A 17,475-nucleotide genomic window follows, 5' to 3' on the forward strand; every position below is an offset into this window, starting at 1 on the left:
CTTGCTTGTACACTTGTGAGCAGTCATGTTGGAACAGGAAGGGGCCATCCCCAAACTGTGCCCACAATATCGGAAGCATGAAATTGTCCAAAATATGTTGGTATGCTGACGCCTTTACTGGAACTAAGGGGCCAGGCCCAACCCCTGAAGAACAACTCTACACCATAATCCCCCCGCCACCAAATGATTTGGACCAGTGCACAAAGGAAGGTCCATAAAGACATGGATGAGCAAGTTTGGGGTGGAGGAACTTGACTGTCCTGACCTCAACCCGATAGAACACGTTTGTGATGAATTAGAGCAGAGATTGCGAACCAAGCCTTCTTGTCCACATCAGTGCCTGACCTCACAAATGCGCTTCTGGAAGAATGGTCAAACATTCCCATAGACACACTCCTAAACCTTATGGACAGCCTTCCCAGAAGAGTTGAAGCTGTTATAGCTGCAAGGGGTGGGCCAACTCAATATTGAACCCTACGGACTAAGATGCCATTGAAGTTCATGTGCGTGTAAAGGCAGGCGTCCCAATACCTTTGGCAATATAGTGTATGTTCCAATATGGAGACTATCAAATCTAAGAGTTAGGACTGCAGTTTACAGGGTTGCCTTGATAGGGCAGTGCAGCTTCCACATATATATATTTGCAAATGTGTGCAACTAAAAGATCTGTTTTTACACACAAATAGTTAGACATGGAATTTTTTTTTTTTTTTTTGCAGGCCAGCTGCTAAGTGTGCTTGGAAAACATTTGTATAGGTTGAATTTCCATGTATTGATATAAAGTATGTTATATATATTGATATATATCATATTACAGCTATTTTTCTTTGGGACATTTCATTTATCCTTGGGATTATTTTTATTTTTCTTCTAAGTGCGTATTTGCAATGGATTTATTTCTATGTACTGTTCATATTATTACATGTTTTTTTAGCGTGCCAGTTTAGGTCTTTATTTTTATCTGTACACAATTTATATCAATTGTTGTGTCAGATGCTTGTTTTTATTTTGCTTTTCTGCGTGATTCCGCCTTTACACCCATGTATTGATAGCAGAGCCCCACCAACCACCATCCCCATCCAGGCAGAGGCCTTTACTGGATTTCAAAGCAGTGGGATTGTAGTTGGCAGGGCTTAGCTTTGCAATAAGAGAAAACAAAAAGTCAGGCTTCCGTAACAAAGTGAAACTAAATCAGAGGAAGGAACAATTTTAACTTTTATATTTTAAAAATGTAAACGTTAATTTAAGGACACGATTGCTTTGCTAATTGTGAGAAACAATGCTACGTAATATGTACATCTAAATTATGCTAAAGCGCATACAAAAAAAAAAAAAAATCAATATTCCTAAAAACTAAAGCTTTTTCAGATAAATCAGAATTACAATTATTTAAGGTAAAAAATTAACAAAAGCAAGATCACAAAGTTGTTAGTATATCACATTAAAAATAAAAATAACAAGTTTTAGAAAAGGGGAGAAGGAAAAGGATTTTGCATATAAAACATATAATACATTTAGTATTACCGTGCAGTTAATTTAGAAAAAAGAAGAGCCTGCTATTTAACAGCGTCATTTGTGTTTTTCCAAGACGAAAAAAATGGACCAGGCAGATGACAATGAACATCAAAGTATGCATCTGGCATTAATATGTGAAATGTGTGCATTGTTTTTACATGAAGCAGATATGGTAAAAGGTCAAATACAAATAAACTGTTAACACCTCTGCCTGTACACTTAGGCTGGCTGAGAAAAAAAAAAGCCACAAGGGGGAACTGAATACAGCACAGCAGAAAAACACATCAGCAACACCTTTATGTGTGAACTTGACCAGTATGAGACAGAAGCCAAAACCAGAAAAAGGGTAGGCTGCAGCTCTAATATACTCAGACGCATCAGCCTCACGCAGCGAGATTCTGATGAGATATGATAGCCACTTGCTCTTTAAATGGCATTGCAAGGACTGGGGGTTTTCGAGTAGTCCTATTACAGTAGGCAATGTGACTTGCCTTTCTTGGTTGCAGCCACTGTTCCTTTCAGCTTTCTTAGCACCTCAGCTTGTACTTCAGTCACTAGATGTAAATTAGACATTTCCTTCTTCAGCTCCCAGTACGCCTGCCGCGCGTTGATCTCGCTGGTGAAGAGAAAATAGAAAAGCTTTCATTTGCTGCCCAGTATCATCTTTATTTCATCTTCACTTTAACCTCGAGCCGCTGGCTTGTGATATTGGCTATTTCATAGTCTAAGAAATGCTGCTAAATAACAATTAATTGCACTACATATATAAAACATATATCGATATACAATAATTCATTAGACTCCAATGTCTGGGCGAACTGCTGCAAATGTATTTCTACGGTGTTCTCTAAAAGCGCAGCGTGTTAATTATATAAATTTAAAGTGAAAAGCACTGTGGATTAAAGAAAACATAAACTATTCTCTAGAAGTGGATTTTCAACATGAAACATAAAAAAAAAAAAAAAAAAAAAAAAAGACAAAAAAAACCCCCAACAGTATGTGAACCTGTTTTAGCGATAAGACCTTTACCAATAGTTAAAATAGAACTGCTTAATCTAAAATGCAGATTTTCCAAGTTTTATTAATTTTATGATATTATATTATTTATATATTGCATTTCTTTCCTGTAATGAAATACAAAGAAGGTTTTTTATGTATATTTAGAGTGCATTGAAATGCTGTTTGATTTGCAAGTAGGAGACATTTTACATACACTGAAGTGATTGCTGTGTGAACAAGGAGTTAAAGTGATACTAAAGGTTCCTCTTTTTTTTTTTTTAAATAACAAACATATCATACTTACCTCCACTGTGCAGCTCGTTTTGCGCAGAGTGGCCCCGAACCTGCTCTTCTGGGGTCCCTCTGCGGCTCTCTCCGCTCCTCCCCCTGCATTAGATAACCTTGCGGGGGCGCTCCCGAGTCTAGCATTCGGCCCCGCCCCCCTGGCAGCTGGGTCATTGGATTTGATTGACAGCAGCGGGAGCCAATGGCTGCGCTGCTATCAATCTATCCAATCAACAGCCGAGAACCCACTAACTGAGAGACGGCGCGTCCCCATGGGACTAGTTTGACGGTTCAGGTAAGTAAAACGGGGGGTGGGGGGGTGGAGGCTGGGGGCCGGTCACTGCCAGGTGTTTTTCACCTTAATGCATAGGATGCATTAGGGTTGAAAAACGCTTACCTTTACAACCCCTTTAAAGCTAAACAGGACACAGTTAAACTATGTGAACTGTTTTATGTGATCTGCCGTAAACCTGGGTATATGCTAGTAGCATTTCAAACAAAAATGTTGTTTGCTTTAGGCATTTGATTTTGGAAGGACTGGACTTTACCGTATATAAATCCCATACACGGTTATAAATTCATACATTCAAGAAAAAATTTCCATTGTGTTTCTTTACATTTTTTCATTACTGTGGTCGAAAACGATGATTAGAAAAACAAACGTTCTTACAACAAAAAAATATAGAACAAAATCTTACTAGTTTTTACCCAGCTTTGACAGACTTGTGATCCAGGCACTCTTGAAAAGTGACTCATACCTGGAAGTATGGAAGTACCAGGTATTTTCTCCAGCTATCGGCGCTGAACAGTTGGTGGTACAGTAAAGGATATTAACGTATTCATTGCTGGAGATGGAAAGGTTAAAGTAAACCTCTTCTCTGTTTTGATCAGGCAAAGCTGGGCTCGCTTTAGGTTTATTATATATTGGCTTTTCTCCCATGTAAGCCAATAGGAATGCAAAATCAGCTTGAAGCAATTTAAAGGGATGTCAAAAGTACCTCCAAAGCATCCCAGAATTATCTCAAATTGATCTCAACTGCACGCTGATTACACAAAAAAAAAAACAAAAAACAAAAAAAAAAACCTGACACAAGCCCTAAAGGCGCGATTAGCAAATATAGAGAAGTTTGTAGGTTTAGGTAGACTGAGTGACAACTGTTCCCCAATGTGTTTCCAATTGTATATGTCAGAAAACCTATGATTTTGGTCCTCTTTTGACAAGCTACATTGACAGTGTCTGGCTGTCCTTCAAAAACCACCCCTCCACCCAGCAAGGTGTATTAACATGGCCAACTTGTGGTTTAGCGGGCTCAACCGCCTGTGTTCATAGCCCTTGGCCACCCGTGTAAACAAGACCTAAAGAGAAGTTCGGGTTTAAAAAACCCAAACATCCATACTCACCTAGGTAGATGCTACATTGATCTGATGCCGCATCTGTCCCCCACCACGTATACAATGAGAACACTGAGAACTGAGCGATCAAACACCACTGATCACTCAGTTCTCCCCTCCGATCTGAGCAGAGAGCCAGTGACTGTCAAGCCACTGTTTCTCTGCTTTGCCACTTCAGTGCTTACTGGAGCACTGGGCTTTGGAGGGAGTGGGAGTGGCTGGCTCAGTCTCCCAACATCTCGCTGAGAGGCTGAGCCAGCTGCCCGTCTCAGGCTTCTGGGTGGCTGGACTGGCTGAGTGACATTAGCTGACATTGGACTTTAGCTCGCTGTCGGCTGAAATTGGTCACAGGAGTATAGAACGAACTGCACTCCTGTGATCCATAAGGGAGGTAGGGCCAAAAAAGCTTTGGCCATACTTCTCCTTTAAAGTGGCTTTAAAGGCTAAAGGTTTTTTTTACTTTCATGCATTCTATGCATGGAGGTAAAAAACCTTCAATGTCCAGCTGCCCCCTCAGCCCCCATAATACTTACCTAAGCCTGATCTGGATCCAGCGATGTGCCAGAGAGCCGAAGTTCTAAGGGGGTTTTCCCTCTTGATTGGCTGAGATGCAACAGCAGTAGCCACTTTCTCCCACTGCTGTTAATCAGCCAGTGAGGTGGGAGCAGGGGCAGCGCTTTCTTATGAAGTGGATATTTGCCAGTACACCATGGATCAACAAAGTAGCATCCAAACAAATTATTTATTGCATGATCACATCACAAGAACAGTGCAACATTTCGGAGTCACGCAGGACCCCTTCATCAGGCATGCCTGACGAAGGGGTCCTGCGTGACTCTGAAATGTTGCACTGTTCTTGTGATGTGATCATGCAATAAATAATCAGTTTGGATGGTACTTTGTTGATCCATGGTGTGCTGGCAAATATCCACTTTGTGACTTTCTGGACCAGACTCCAGCTGGTTGTTGCTGCAGCACCCAAACTTTTGTGAGCTTATCCAGGAACGCGTGCGATGGGAATATGGATTATTAGGGCTGTCTTATGAACACAGAGAGTAGGCTCGGGAGCAAGCATGCATGAGTGCCACCATAGTAAGCGCCTTGCTATGGGGGCACTCGGCAAAGAGGAGGGGCCCAGAGTGCTGCGGGGGGAACCAGAAAAGAGGAGGATTGGGGCTGCTCTGTGCAAAACCATTGCACAGAGGAGGTAAATGTAACATGTTTGTTTTGTTTTTTAATTTTTCTTTTACAATCACTTTTAAAGTGGAACTTCAGTCATTTTGTCATCTTTCCATCTATTAAATCTTCTGCCCTTGTTGCTTTAACTTTGGATAGTAAAACATTTTTTTTCTGCCAGTAAATACCTTATACAGCCCACTTCCTGTTTCTTGTCTGGTAAAAAGCCTAGGCTTATGACATCATGCACAGCTCTCTCACTCTCCTGACAGTTTGCCAGGAAGGGAGGGGGGCGAGTCATAACAGGGCCAATAAGAGCTGCAGAACTTGAGGTGTGCCTCTGTGTGTCTGTTCAAAGCCAGGAGGTGAACAGGCAGCAGCTTCAGCTGCCCACAGTTAAAAAGGATGCAGCCAGACTTAGTGGAGGGAGATTTCTGCAGCATTTTTGGCAAGTACAGAATCACAATATATATAAAATATGAAAAGTGGTTGGGGGAAGCTTCAGACTGGCAAAGATGTTTTTTATTACAAATTATGTGAGCAGACTGCAGTACCTCTTTGAGTTAAGAGGTTATTCTACAGCAAACAATTTCCATTTGTTACTAACCAGCACTGCTTATCAAAATGAAATCCATTGACTTGTTACTAGATATAACTCTTTTGTGTTAGCTTTACACAGACTAGGCTCTAACATGTGCAATGCACAAAACAAGACAAGGCCACACTTGGCTGGATTGCTACTACAGCAGTTACAATGTAATTACTACAATGTCTGCCAGCTCGGAGGAAAAGGAAATGCTGTAGCTGGTATGACCGGTGTGCAGTCACCACTAACTATCCTCGATGTACAACCTAGCCTAAACAGCTACTTGTACAGCTCAACAAAGGCAAACGCTACCTATCTCATGCTCAAATTACACAGCTGTTGTACGCAAAGTGTGAAAGTGGCTGATTCACTAAAAGCTATATGTTTTCCTTTGAGTTATAACTTTTACCACATTACACAATAAAAGTACTATCAGCAGTGTTTTGGATACCTACAAACTCAGAGGAGTTTATTTGTAAAGGATTTGGTTTGCAATTTGCATAGCAAATGTTTTCCACACTTTGGGCCGCCTGCAATACGCTACAGTGCACATCTGCCTGAATGGTGAGTTTACATTCAAATAAATGGCACTGCATCTCACAAACACACTAAATGGGAGTTGGCATGCTTTGCGGTGAATGAATGAATGATTTGTAAAGCGCTGCAAATGCAAACTGAATCGCCTCAAGGCGCTAATGCGTTTTGTGTCTGAGCAGCTTGTTAGAAGAGGAAGGCGGTGAAGTATGGTAAGGCGCGCATAGGGTGAATGGACGCTTAACCACCTGCCGCCTGTATAACTTACTTATACAGCAGCAAGGTGGCACTGCCATGCCGGATCACGTACCTAGTTCCTGATCTGATCATTCCAGGTCTGGGGCACGCATGCGCACCACCGGTGGCCCGCTACTGCTGTAATTATATACACAGAGGGAGCTGATCTGCAGGTACCGCGGACTCTATGTCTGCCGGCACCCGACGATCATCCAGCACAGAGGCAGAACAGCGGTCTGCCCATAAATGAAAAAGGAAGATTGTCATTCTGTCAGTAGGAAAGGCATGGGTCCTGTGTTCCTGCAAAGCAGGGACACGGATCCAAGCCTTTCCCTAGTAAAAGCACCTCCTACAGCAGACACACACACTAGCTAGTCACACAATTAACCATTTGATTGCCCCCGATGTTAACCCCATCCCAGCCAGTGTCATTAGTACAGTGACAGTGCATATTTTTAGCATTGATCACTGTATTAGTGTCACTGGTCCCCAAAATGTGTCAAAAGTGTCAGTTAGTGTTCAACTGTCTGCCGCAACATCGCAGTCCCGCTAGTTACTAATCGCTGCGGTTATTAGTAAAAAATAAATACATAAATAAATAAAATAAATAAAAATATCCCATTTTGTAGACGCTATAACTTTTGCGCAAACCAATCAATATACGCTTATTGGGTGTTTTTTTGTTTTTTTTTACCAAAAATATGTAGCAGAATACATATTGGCCTAAATTAATGAAGAAATTTGATTTTTTTTACATTTTTTTATTTGATAGGTTTTATAGCAAAAAGTAAAAAATATAATTTTTTTTTCAAAATTGTCGACCTTTTTTGATTATAGCACAAAAATGAAAAAATTAATTAATCCAATACCACCAAAAGAGAGCTCTATTTGAGGGGGGAAAAAAAAGACATACATTTTATTTGCGTACAGCATCATGCAACTGCGCAATTGTCAGTTGTAACGCAGTGCCCTAACGCAAAAAATGGCCTGGTCTTAAAGGGAGGTAAATCTTCCAGAGGTCAAGTGGTTAACAAGCATACAAGAATGCTTTATTAGTAACAGTAGAAAAAAATCAGAGAAGTTTTGCACTCTGTGAAGGTAACTAAGAAAATCAGACCATTCAGAGTGCACATTTCACACCAAAGACATCACAAAATGCAATAAGTGAAAAAGCAAAAATGTTGCTGTTCTGAGGCTTTCAGTATCTAGGATCTTTTCTCACCTGCTTGATGGTCGTTTCCATCTCTTTTTGGAAGTAAGCGGTGGTCAGTTATACAGTTACTTGGCCACAAACCATCACAAATCATTGTCAAAGTGCAAATAAGGAAACAGATACTTTTAGGTCTGGCGGTAGATGTGGTCAGATAACAATCAATGAACACATACATTCATGCCTTTAGGTACAATTCTCCTTTAAAATCAAAAAAACTAAATTGTATATTATGCTGCTGAAGGTTATGGAAAAAAAAAAAAAAACATTTTAATAATAATAAAAAAAATCTTTAGTGCAACGTGGCCCAAGCTACTACATACATACACACCATATTGCTTAAAAGTGGTTGTAAACCCTCACATATATTCAGTAAAGTGACTGGTCTTAGGTGATACATAGAGATGAATCGAATCCTCCTACAGAAGTTGTACCTGTTTATTTGCAGTATTCTCTTCTCTACAGCTGTTCAAAGTCCAGAATTTATACAACCCGTCTAAGCTTTGAGAAAAAAAAGGGGTGGAGAGCTGAAGTTACACTCTGCAGAGCTCAGCGAGGAGAGCTCTGAAAGCTGATTGGAAGGAAGAGACAAGCCTCCCTTCACACAGCACACAGGAACAGAGATGAGGCTGTCAATCAGCTGGAGCTCCCCTTCCCTGTCACCTTTTTTTCTCTTGGTGTCAGGAAAATTTGCCAGAAGTGATTCATGCTTATAGCAGAGGAACGAAGCAGCAGACAGAAATGAAACTTGGTGCTCTTAAATGAGACAAGTAAACACTATAGAGGGATGTGCTTTTTTCATATTTTATGTCTGAGGTTTACAACCACATTAATCAAAGCTTTCTTATATCAAATCCATTTCTCATATCAAAGCTCCGAATGTACATCAATCTCAACTCCTCATGCAGACCTGCAGTAATGACTCCTCTGCCATGCCAACTCTTCAGTATCCCTAATTACTGTGTAATTTATTTCATTTACAGAATTTGTGGTTGATAAGTGTATAATAGAGCATCCAGGCTTTGGTATATCCAACAGAAATGTGTCTAAGGCATCGAAAAGTCCCTACTCTATAAAACAGGAGTCACCTTACCAGGTGTGGTTAGTCCATGGGTTTATTTCAATATAAAATGTATTACATATTTATTCATTTTTATATCACAGGGGCCTATAAATGTGGGAATAAGCTGCAGAACAATAAAAAAAAAAAAAAAGTATATCATAAAACTATACCCCGTGCCAACATTACTCTCCACTATACAGAACTAGGTCTGTGGGCCTCTTAAGCCAAGGTGGCCGAAAACTAAAAGAACTTTGTTTGAAAACTTTTGTTTCAGGAACGTTCATTTGATTTTCGAATCGTTATTAGTGGGGGTCAAATCGACATTCTTTTCTTGAATGAACAAATTTCTTTTCTAATAATTTTTTTCTTTGCCAGTCATTTTTGTTTTGAAAACAAAGATTAAATGAACAAATTTCTAAGGCCCCTTTCACAGGGGCTTTCCGATCAGGTCCAACTGTCAGTTTTTCAGGCGGGATGCTCCATTTACCTCTATGGAGCTGCGGATGTCCGCGGTGACATTTCCGCTGACATCCGCCGTTATCTGATCCGATCCGGTCCGTGAAATCCAGACGGATGGTGACCCTATTTTCCATCCGTCTGGAGAATCGGATGGAAAAACGGACAGGCGGTTCGTTTTCATCTAATCTCACCATAGAGGAGAGCGGGGCTCTGAAAGGTCCGTCTCAGCACAGTGAGCGAAGACGGAGCTATCATCCGCCTGCTCAACGGCGATCAGCAGATCGATCCCCCACTGAGCAAAGCGGAGTCCGTCGGGCCTGTGAACGAGCCCTTAGTGAATGTTACTTTCACTCATTCCAAAATCAAATGTTGAATGCAAACAAGCATTTTGAAGTACATTCGAATGACATTTGTCAAATCATATGTATGGATGAGAAATTTCATACAAATGTGTGCGTGTATGGGCGTGCCTAATATTTTTTATATACACTTTGAAAATAAGTAGTGGCCAACTGGTAAGAGTGATATCTAGAAAACAGTTTTCTAATTTATAGAAGGAGAACCTCAAAATGGGATTTTTAAAGGAAATTTGACAAAAAAATATGGAAAATTTAATAAAAAATATATGATTTTATTAATACACAAAAAATTCATAAAATTCTTATGGAAAAAAACACAAGAAAAACATAGATACATGAGTTGAAATAACATTAAACAATAATTGGCAGATTTTGCCACTTATGTCAATTATTGTATTATCTTATTTCAACTCATGTATCTATGTTTTTCTTGTGTTTTTTTTTCCATAAGAATTTTATGACTTTTTGTGTATTAATAAAATCATATATTTTTTATTGATTTTTCCATATTTTTTTGTCAAATTGCCCTAAAAATCCCATTTTGAGGTTCTCCTTCTATAATTTATAAGGGATGATGGCAATTTCATGGGAGTCGAATAAATTTTCTCAGTTTTCTAATTTAACCAACATCTATATAAAAAAGAAAAAAAACAAAACAAAACACAACAATAATGCTAATTGTATTCTTATTTTACATATATCTTTGTTTAACCACTTGCCGTCCAGCCGCCGTCATTAGACTGCGACAGGTTGGCACGGCTGCGCGAATCGCCTAGGTGTACGTTGGCTACTTTAAGAGCAATAGCAAGCCCGAGGCGCGACGCCAGAGCTCATGCGTGTGGCCGGCGACCGCGATGTCCACCAGCCAACCGCGATCGCTTCACAGAGAGCCAGGATGGGGATCTGTCAATGTAAACAATCAGATCCCCGTTCTGACAGGGGAGTAGAGAGAGATTTGTTTCTTGTGATCAAGAACAGCGATCTCTCTCTACTCCCAGTCAGTCCCCTTCCCGCACAGTTAGAAACCCCTCCCTAGGGAACACTTAACCCCTTGATCACCCCCTAGTGTTAACCCCTTCTCTGCCAGTGACAATTATACAGTAATCAGTGGCTATTTTTAAGCACTGATCGCTGTATAAATGTCACTGGTCCCAAAAAAAGTGTCAAAATTGTCTGATCTGTCCGCCGCAATGTCGCAGTCCACAAAAAAAAAAAAAAAATCGCTGATCACCACCATTACTAGTAAAAAAAAATAAATAAATAAAAATGCCGTAAACCTATCTCCTATTTTGTAGACACTATAACTTTTGCGCAAACCAATCAATATATACGCTTTTTGCAATTTTTTTTTTTACCAAAAATATGTAGAAGAATACATATTGGCCTAAACTGATGAAGAAATTGGTTTTATTTTACTTTTTTTTCGGATATTTATTATAGCAAGAAGTAAAAAATATATATATTTTTTTCAAAATTGTTGGTCTTTTTTTGTTTATAGCACAAAAAATAACAACCGCAGTGATGAAATGCCACCAAAAGAAAGCTCTATTTGTGGGAAAAATGTAAATACATTTTGTTTGTGTTCAACGTCGCACGCCCACGCAATTTTCAGTTAAAGCGACGTAGTGCTGTATCGCAAAAAAATGGCCTGGTCATTAACTGGGTAAATCCTTCCGGGGCTGAAGTGGTTAAATATTTAATTGATTAATGCTCTAATTATTACTGTGTCGAGATCAGATTTATAACTGTGCTACATTTTAAAATCAATAAAAATGCTATGACTAATAATAATGGTAAATATACTAAAAAAAAACATATCTGACTTTAGTAAACCACCAAGAATGGGAAAAGAAGCATGAAAAATGCCAGATTTTTTTAGGCCTCAGGTTGTTAATTAAGTGGTTTACACTTATGTTCAAAACACTTTGGGGTTTTCAGAGGCAAAACAGATGTTTCTGTAAGGCAAATAAAACTGCACAATCTGCAGCATAGATCATTTGTTCTAATTTATTTTTAGTGCTTTGCATCTTTTTTTTTTTTTTTTTTTAGTGCCTTAGAAAACAGAAAATGTAGCTACTAATGAAGATGATGGCTATATGAAGTACAAGCACTCCCCCTTGTGGTTGAAAGTTTGAAAATCAAGACAACTGAAAAACCAAGACCTGTGCTGCATCTGCTTCATCCCTTCATGTGCTGGTTCGCTGTAGCACTTTAAAATAAATTAACTGATCGGATGCTTTAGGCAACACAGACAGTTTGTGTTTTCAGCCCAAAACCTAGATTCCAATATTAACCCTTAAAGCTGTAGTAAACCATGTTTAAAGAAAAAAAGAAAAAAAAAAACTATTTCACCTGCAGGGTTATGTCACAAAGTGCTACTATGCACTGCACTATGACAGACTTACCTAAAAAACAGATCCCTCCAGCCGCACGCTGACCACTGACAGGGATTTCATCTTCACCTGGTCTTCTTTCTGGGTTCATGGGTTCCAGCCATTTGAATGGCCGAGCCACACATGGCCAGACTTCCCGACAAAAAAAGTCCGATTGGAGCTTTCGTTTGACATTCCGACCGTGTGTATGCCCCATCGGACTTTTTCTGTCGGCATTTCCGACGAACTCAGATATAGAACATGTTCTAAATCTTTCCGTCGGAAATGTCGACGGAGTTTAGCCCGTTGGCAAGTCCGGCCGTGTGTATGCGGCATAAGACTCAACACCCAAGCACACTATGAACTAATTAATGCTAGCCCTAAAAAAAACACTGGCATATACGGTTCAACCATCCCAAAGCCTCTCAATTTTTTAAAGAACTGTACTTCCACTCTTAATTACTGTAATTATTATCTCAGGTAATGAATATTTATTTTAGAGCTGTTCACCAACTCCATTTATTACCTTAACTGCTTCCCTTCTTCTCAATGGTTTATTGTCATCCTCTTCTAGTAACCCTATTCACAGTTTGTTCTCCTAGGGGTGAATATGGTTGCTCATTGTTTTCTTATTACTCAGAACCAAAAGTGCACTCGTAGTCTTCTACCTGTTAAGTGCCCTACCTTGTTATACATACAGTAGCTCACAAAAGTGAGTACACCCCTCATATTTTTGTAAATATTTTATTCTATCTTTTCATGTGACAACACTGAAGAAATGACACTTTGCTACAATGTAAATTAGTGTAAATTGGTGTTATCGCTCTCACTCTCTCATACTGGTGCAAGTGTGTCTTGCCTACAGTCAAGCATGGTGGTGGGAGTGTCATGTTCTTGAGCATCTGTGGGGCATCCTCAAAACGGAAGGTGGAGGAGTGCGAGGTCTCTAACATCCACCAGTTCCGTGATGGAGGAGTGGAAGAGGACTCCAGTGGCAACCCGTGAAGCTCTGGTGAACTCCATGCCCAAGAGAGTAAAGGCAGTGCCAGAAAATAATGATGGCAATACAAAATATTGACATTTTGTGCCCAATTTAGACATTTTCACTTAAGGGTGTACTCACTTTTGTTGCCATCGGTTTAGACATTAATGGCTGTGTGTTGAGTTATTTTGAGGGGACAGCAAATTTACACTGTTATACAAGCTGTACACTCACTACTTTACATTGTAGCAAAGTGTCATTTCTTCAGTGTTATTACATGAAAAGATAGAAGTAAATATTTACAAAATTGTGAGAGGTGTACTCACTTTTGTGAGATACTGTATATAGTATTTCTGATCTATGTAATTCTTTTACAGAAGTTATTTTGTCACAGCTTTCTATTTGACTTAATTTGTTAACCCAGATTTATTACCCAATCTTTTAAAAGTAAAAAAAAAAAAAAAAAAAAAAGCAAGAGTTTACTATTTCTTTAAAAGGATCAGTTTGGGGTTAATAAAAAAACAAGTGTCTATACTCACTTTGGTGTTGCAGCATCGCTGCCTGCTGTAAAGCTGGGTATACACGTACAAAAAAAATTGTCCGGTTCAGCAGGAACTGGCTGAAATTGAGTACGTGTGTACCCCTGTCTGTTCAACAGAAGCTTGTTGTTTTGTCAAATGCCATGCTGGAAAATCAGCACTTGATCAGCGCTTTCAGCAATTGGCTGCAGCATTGATCTGTGTATTCTGAAGATCTGGGGGGGGGTTGCTTGAGTGGATGCAGATATCTGTGTATTTTTCGTTCGACCTGCTGGTTCAATGTAAAAAACCTCTTCGTGTATACCCTGCTTAAGAGCAAGAACTGAGCAATCATCATCTCTGATCACTCAGAGGGCAGCTCTCATCTGCATGCTAAGAGGAGGAGCCAGCTGTCAGTCAGGCAGCCGAGTGGATCCCAACAACATGGCTGGAATCCTTCTAGAGCCTGCAGTGGATCTGCAATGTCACCTAACAGCAGGCTTTAACTCATTATTGGCTGATTCTGGGTCACAAAAGTAAATGCACTCTTGTGACCCAGAAGAGAAGACTCTCTCTTTTAAAGAAAATGTGAATGTATGTTTGGCTTGCACAGCTGATGGTCTAATTTTGCTGCTTCTCTTTCTCCCAATTAGCTGTACAGGGGATTGCAAAAGGCTAAGGCAAAGTCAAATACAGATACTTATAATTACTTTTAAACACACAAATTTAATGATTTTAAATTAGTTATTCCTAAACTATCTACCTAAAGTTAAGCTTTTATAATATTAACTGTTAAAAACCTGTGTGTAGTATGATTCATTTGTACAGCAGAACTTTCATTCAGGGCAGAGACATCTATATCAGGGCAAATGTGATCTGAACTTTTTACATAAGGAACACAAAGAAATCTAAAAATACTCAGAATTTGCTAGAATGAGCAATTTATGGTTATTACCAGCAAAGCCTTGAATCATTGTTGAGGTACAGGGCAGTCCTAAATCTGAGTGATATTGTACTACCTTATTATGAATCCCTGCTTGGGATGCATGACTCATATATTAAGAGTTCATATTTCCTACACAAACACACTATTAATATTGCAACTTGGCATAGGAGTCGGTTCACTGTGCCCACAGATCAAGGTTTCTCTATCGGCAGATAGCACCCATGAGATCTGGGACTGACCCATACATCTAGAAATGACTGTTAACTGGGAGTTCTTTTAAAGCACAGTTTTTCACCTACTGAGCCTTCTAATTCTAAGGACTGTTACAAAGTCTTCGTAAGTTACCATCGAGGACAGCTTTTGACCTCTTAACATAGCTACACCATACTGTACTGCAACATGGAGACCTTTTACTAAGGCTTCATCCACACTGGCAGTGTCAAATCTACATTTATAAATGCTTATAAAAGCAGATCATGATTTCCCAATGGGGTCGATCAAACTCAGCGTCTACCTGTGTCTAGGTGTGTTTAGAGAAAACAGAATTCTGTGCATCCGGGCATCTGATTGGAAACTCTAAATGTGGCTAAATACACTTTAAGGGCTTGTTCGCTCCTGAACGCGGTGCAGGAAAACTGTATTCAGTAGGTGTTCCCTGCACTGCATTCAAAACGCACTGTATTCCTAGCAACACTCCAAATGCTGATCGCAAACACAGTGTGTAAGCCTGCGCAGGCTTACATGGTACTACAGTACTGTGCAATTTAGGTGTGAGCTGGCCCTAAAGAAGGAACTAAAATCAGAAAACAAAAGTCATTGGGATGGGGGGAGTGCGTAGCATGAAAGTTGTTTATATTTCTCCGTTATATTGCTCCTGAAAACAAATGGTTATACTAAAATGTTGCACTATACACTGTTTTGCTTAATATATACACAACACCAGTATTGCTGAGCATTAACTGTGAATTTATGTCTCCAATTTGTTTTCCTTGGGGCTCATTCACATTAGTAACAATTTTTAGAATAGAAAGAGAAAGGCGCCTCTAAGTGCAGTGGTTAGAAGTTTTATTATTACAGGCACAAGGGGATTAAAAACACTTGCAAGATAGTAAGAGGTCATAGGCATATAATTATTTGTCCTCATGCGGATCACTGTAAATCCTCGTTTGTCTGGGGGAGAGAGAGAGCCGTCCTGCAGCTGTCAGAGTCCCCAGTGATGTGGATTGGTGAGGAGGTGAAGATCCGAGGAGGCGGCCAGGGTCCTGGAACCAAGCTGGAATGCACGTGGCTAAATGTTGTCTGACGAAGGAGCTGTGCATGCTCCGAAACGTGTTACCACCCACCACCTTCACCTGATATGACATGGGCCGCGTGCGTTCCAGCTGGGTTTCAGAACCCGGTCCGCCTCATCGCATCTTCACCTCCTAGCCAATCCACGTCACCAGGGACTGACAGCTGCAGGACGGCTCTCTCCCCCAGACGAGGATTATAGCGATCCGCATGAGGACTAATCATTATATGCCTATGACCTCTTACTCTCTTGAAAGTGTTTTTAATCCCATTGTGACTGTAATAAATCTTCTAACCACTGCACTTAGAGGCGCCTTTCTCTTTCCTTTATGACCCTCCAGAGCTGCTTCTTCTCTACAAAGTGCTGCCTTCAGTGCCATCCCTCCACTGCTACTAAGGACCGGATACCCAGCCTCACCAGAGCACACTCATCTCTTCCTCCTTTCTTCAATTTTCAGAATGTTGCTGCATGCCTGGGAATAAGCACTGTCCACAATCCAGGTCTTTATAACCAACCATAGTTACACCAACGATCTACTGAGATGCGTTGAAACAAGTCCCGCTTGTTGCATTTTGGGTGCTCCAACTTGCATTTTTCCATTCAGGTCTACTGAAATGGTTCCCTCACAATACGTGTTACCAAAAAAAAAAAAGAAGAAAGCAAAATCATGCAGTAATACTAAACTATGTTTTTTTATTTTTTTATTATTACTATAGAAAGAAGAGGAGGTCCCAAAATACATATTATGTGTAGTCCTCCTCTTCTGAGATGTTCCTTTCCTCTTATAGCTAGAGGTCCCAAGGTCGCTGTCCTTGGCTTCCTGTTTGCAGATGTCTCCTTAGCTAGCCGTGTGACAAGGAAACACCTGTGCTTGCTCCTTCCCTGAGCTGTGTGCACAAACATACATACACCCTTCCTGCACCCTCTTCCCTACTGTTTGTCTGATTGTAGTGGGAGTCTATCGCTCAGATGCCCTCAGTGTCTGCTGAGGATCCAGGAAGTTCATGGCGCAGCAGTGATGGATCATTTATGACAAAGCCAGCAGGTGTTTGTGGATACAGGGGGCACCTCTAATACCCCTTAAATCCTTCTGCAGACTCAGTTAAAGCGGAACTTCCGTTTTAAGCACTCCTCGCCCCCTTACATGCCACATCTGGGGGGGGGGGTTGGGTACCTAGTTTTCACAGGTACCCAGCTCCCACTTCCGCTCTCGCCACTTAGGCGACTCCTTCTCTCCCTCTCCCTCCCTGCAATCTTCTGGGACACATTACAGGTCCCAGAAAACGGCCCAGCCACTGAGAACAGACTCACGCATGCGCAGTGCGCACCCGTCTGTGAGGCCGCAAGCTGTGACAGCCGGGTGCCTACACTTGGATTGTCGGCGCCGCGGAGAGGAGAGGGAAAGGTGCAAGGGTTCGGGCGGCCGTATTGCTGGACCGTGGGACAGGTAAGTGTCTGTTTATTAAAAGTCAGCAGCTATACTTTTTGAAGCTGCTGACTTTTAATAAACTTAAAAACTAGTGGAACTCCGCTTTAAGGAATACAGGTAGA

General features: G+C 40.6%; 1 protein-coding gene across 1 annotated transcript in view; it reads right to left on the reverse strand.

Annotated features, from left to right (window-relative positions):
• AZI2 (5-azacytidine induced 2) overlaps positions 1 to 17,475 on the reverse strand; it is an 88,625-nt gene that overhangs the window by 9,826 nt on the left and 61,324 nt on the right. Inside the window, exon 7 of the mRNA XM_073630279.1 lies at positions 2,007 to 2,131. Coding sequence (XP_073486380.1) covers positions 2,007 to 2,131 — 125 coding nt within the window. The remainder of the gene's footprint in view (positions 1 to 2,006; positions 2,132 to 17,475) is intronic.

The sequence above is a fragment of the Aquarana catesbeiana genome, linkage group LG05, assembly GCF_042186555.1.
Source record: "Aquarana catesbeiana isolate 2022-GZ linkage group LG05, ASM4218655v1, whole genome shotgun sequence".
NCBI classification, from domain to species: Eukaryota; Metazoa; Chordata; class Amphibia; order Anura; family Ranidae; genus Aquarana; species Aquarana catesbeiana.